Source organism: Argentina anserina, chromosome 1, assembly GCF_933775445.1.
Source record: "Argentina anserina chromosome 1, drPotAnse1.1, whole genome shotgun sequence".
Taxonomy (NCBI): domain Eukaryota; kingdom Viridiplantae; phylum Streptophyta; class Magnoliopsida; order Rosales; family Rosaceae; genus Argentina; species Argentina anserina.
The window spans coordinates 10,288,086-10,291,854 of record NC_065872.1 but is presented as its reverse complement, the minus strand read 5'-3'; the positions used below and the strand labels follow the sequence as shown (position 1 = coordinate 10,291,854).

At 38.3% G+C, this 3,769-nt stretch overlaps 1 protein-coding gene across 1 annotated transcript; it reads right to left on the bottom strand.

The window, feature by feature from the left end:
- Positions 1–365: 365 nt before the first annotated feature.
- Positions 366–3,192, bottom strand: LOC126789408 (protein RMD5 homolog). The gene is made up of 2 exons (XM_050515558.1): positions 3,022–3,192; positions 366–1,797 (listed from the first exon to the last, which is right to left on the bottom strand). The coding sequence occupies exon 2, from the start codon at positions 1,747–1,749 to the stop codon at positions 595–597; it is 1,155 nt and encodes a 384-aa protein (XP_050371515.1). The 5' UTR covers positions 1,750–1,797; positions 3,022–3,192; the 3' UTR covers positions 366–594.
- Positions 3,193–3,769: the final 577 nt, after the last annotated feature.

Below are 3,769 nucleotides of genomic sequence, written 5' to 3'. Positions count from 1 at the left end.
ATGACTGAGACTTCACCAAAAAATCAGGGAAAAAAACACGAGAATCTAATTATCATTCAAACGTCGTTTAGTAGAACAATATTTATAGAAAAAAAGTTAAGATACTGAAAGGTACACATGTATTGTCTATTCAGTGAAGTGAAAGATGCAGATATTTACAAGTGAAAAAGTATTCAATAATACCTGCCATTCTGCTTGAGCCTTGAGCTGGGTTATTAGGTTGAGTTCAGAAGATGGAGAAGAAATAACTCTCAGGCTGTCCTCAATACCAAACACATCTAGCTGAACACTTTAACTAAGCCCAGTACATGACCCAGCAGGAGGAGCAAAACTAATCCAGTCAATTGAACCAGTATGTGCAATACTTTTGGGAAACCAGAACATGCATTTACATTGATTACAGTGGAACTGGAATGCTTACACTAACAGCTAGTAGAAAGAATTTCTATTTACAACCAAGAGATTGATCAACAGCACACTAGACTCAAACCAGCTTTTGCCACGATAACAACACAGTTGAGCTACATGACATAAACATAAGCTACATATGCTTCACAAGTTTGAGGGACTTGCAACTAGATTTTGGAGATACAATCAGAAATGGAGCTGCTTACATTGTGCTGAATCGATATCGGAAGGACAGTAAGGACATTTGAAGGTTTTTGTACCATTCTTTGACATCTTTGTAATAGACTGCTTGCAGAGCACATGTCCACATGACATCAACATGGGCGGATTTTCATCAGTTGCTTGTTCCTTGGATACCGGACAAACAAAAACTGAATGGAACTGAAACTCACGGTCCAACTCCACTGGCACAGGCAACTGCTCCATATTCTGCCATTCATTTCTCTTCCCAGCCATTACATTCATAAACTTAAGAAGAGGTGGCAACCCCTGAACCCCAGCAGCTATGGTCGTGCTCAATGGGCTCTCATAAGACTGGCCAAGAATATTGCAAAACTGCCTAGTTAGCTCCCCAATAACTTTGTCCCAATTCGCTTTGGATAATAGGTGAAAGTACGGTGACGTATCAAGCTTTCCAGGGTATAAAAGACATACCATGAGCTTCTGAATTTCAGCCATATGGTCAGAAGCAAAAGGAGCAAGATAAGTTCTGGCATAATGAAGAGCTTCATCTCTGTCTCCCTTCTGCAAAATAGCCACATACTGTAGGCTGTGAAGTTTCAGCAGTAGGTCTGATCCATTTGGTTTCAGTTTATCAGAGTTAGTGATGGCCCACTTCAGTGCTGGCTCTAGGTTCTGACATTTCATTGCTTCAACTATCTGAAACATCTCCTGGAACTGAGATTTCATTGCAGCTGCGGATTCTGGTTCTCCAGCCTCACTCAGAAAACAGTCTCCAAGTTCAAAAAGGCCCTGCCTATAGAAATGACTGCCTATTATCTCATTAACTGTTTGAGCATCAAACTCAACGTTTCTATAAGCCTTTGCTATATCAGGATGGAAGGATTTCTCTAAAAGCTTTGGATACTTGCTCAATGCCTGATTCAGTTCCTTCTGGGTGCTTTCGGTCTGACCGAGAGGCGCAATGTCTTTTAACTTGTTTTTGAGTTCAGCAATGGTAGATTTGAAGTCAACCTGAGATTCATACTCATTACATGACTGTATTTTCTGCACCGTCTGCTTGATTTCTTGGTCAATCAGGTCAAGAACCTCTTGAGTTTTAGAGCTAGACAGCTTTTGTTTCTTCGTAACACGTTCAAATGCATCTTTAATCAGATCCATCAATTTTATTTAACGGTACAGTTTGTGATGTAAATAGATGCAAAGAATCTGCAAAAAGTGGGAACAAACTCATATAAGCTTAAAATGTAATAATAGCATACAGCATTACTGGCAAACAAAAATGTTTGTCATACGCAATCCAAGGCAACTGTAACAATATCACTTCACTTCACGCTAATAAATCTTCCCTTATGTATAAATCCAGTTTTCCCACGAGAGTATTCATACATGATTTAATAAGAATCCCAATCATGTGAATATATGGAAACTTGAAATCTTTGCAATTCTAATTCATTCATTTATGTCAAATAAAAAAATTGAAAACAAAAGTTAGCATAAATTTATTCATAGATAATGGAATTAACAATCGCATCGGTGCATCTTATCACAACTTTTTGTATTTTTCCCAAAAGAAAAAAAAACAATGTATCACTCCTGATAAATCTATGCTTTGCTCCAGTCTATTGGTCCTATACTCTGGTAATTTATATCCATAACTAATTTGGTTTAGGAAGGTTTAGATGTTGGACAGTCCAGAAACTTGACAATTTCCCGCTATAGTTATCTTGCTTAAGAATTACACAGAAAAAAAAAGTGTACTGTACCAAACATAAGATGCATACCTCCAAGTACATTCCACAGTATTACATGAACAACCAGTGAAACATGTACATATAGTGAAAAGATGAAATTACAAATATAATTTACACCACTAAAAAAAATACAAGAGTGTCCTAAAAACAATCACCCTAAATGTTAGCACTGAGTAATACAAGAGTGCTTAAAAAGAATAAATAATTCAAAGCAATAAACGTTCTTCATTGCATATTATGACAATCGAAAACCATGACATACAATCCGCACCAGTCTCCACAGTCAGAAACCATGCCTCTAAGAATCATTCCATCAGAGATAGATCCACTAACACTATGACAGTCGAAGTTAACATATTAATCTTCCCTAATGTCATTTCCTCCTAGTTTTCCGATTCGATTACAAAGATTACACTATATATCTATTAATCTATAGCATGCTTCTAATCCAAAACTTGAGCCAACACTTGTCTTGTACTCTTAATCCTAATGTATGAGATTTCAACATAAACGAATTCAGATACGATTTCCAAAGGTCAAGTTGCTTCCACGATACTCAATTTTTAATCGATGCATATGAAATCTCAGGTCAAATCTCGATTCAAAAATCAAAGAAGAATCAAATCATGTTCATATAGAATCAACTCAATTAAGGGTGAGATAACTGTTGTGAGATTACCGGGAGAGATTCTGAATTCGAATTGCGGCGGCGCCTTCAGGGAACACGGCGAAAGAAGGCGAATAACGGCGGAGAGAGACGGGGCGTAACGGCGGCGATGGACGGAGGAGAACGGCGGCGACGGAGAGCTTGAGATCGGTGGAGAGAGAGAGGAGAGGTTAGATTTGTGGATTTAGGTTTTTATTGGCGAAAACAGAGATAAGAGAGAAAGAGGGGTAGTAAGGTAAAAATAAACTGGTTCGCAGATTTTGGAGGGTATTTAAGAAATAGAGGGATCAAAACGGTGACGTTTTTGCTGACTCCATTGGAGTGCGAGTCTTGTACTCTCAGTTGCTCTCTCACCCTCTCCCCAATCGAATTGGCGGGAGAGGACCTAAGCCATTGTCCGGTGAAGTCCTCCATTCCAATTCAGATCAGTCTCTAAACGGCGGCGTTTGGTTTTCAACCTTTGTCCTCCTTTGTGATGTGAAAAATGTCGAAATTTTTTAGTCCTTTGTGTGATGTGTAAGTTTACATATATCATTGTAATGCATGATCGGGGATACCAGTAGCTAGATTGATTCATATAAATACAGTTATGTTGCTACAATAGCGTATCCACATGACTGTTATGTACAGGTGGTACTAGGCTCTTGCAATGGCTTGATACTCGTCTCCATAAAATGCACATTTTTTGTGTGCCTTGTCAAACTATGACTCCAATAGAAGAAGGGGAGATATATTATCTAATTAAAGTAGAGATAATATT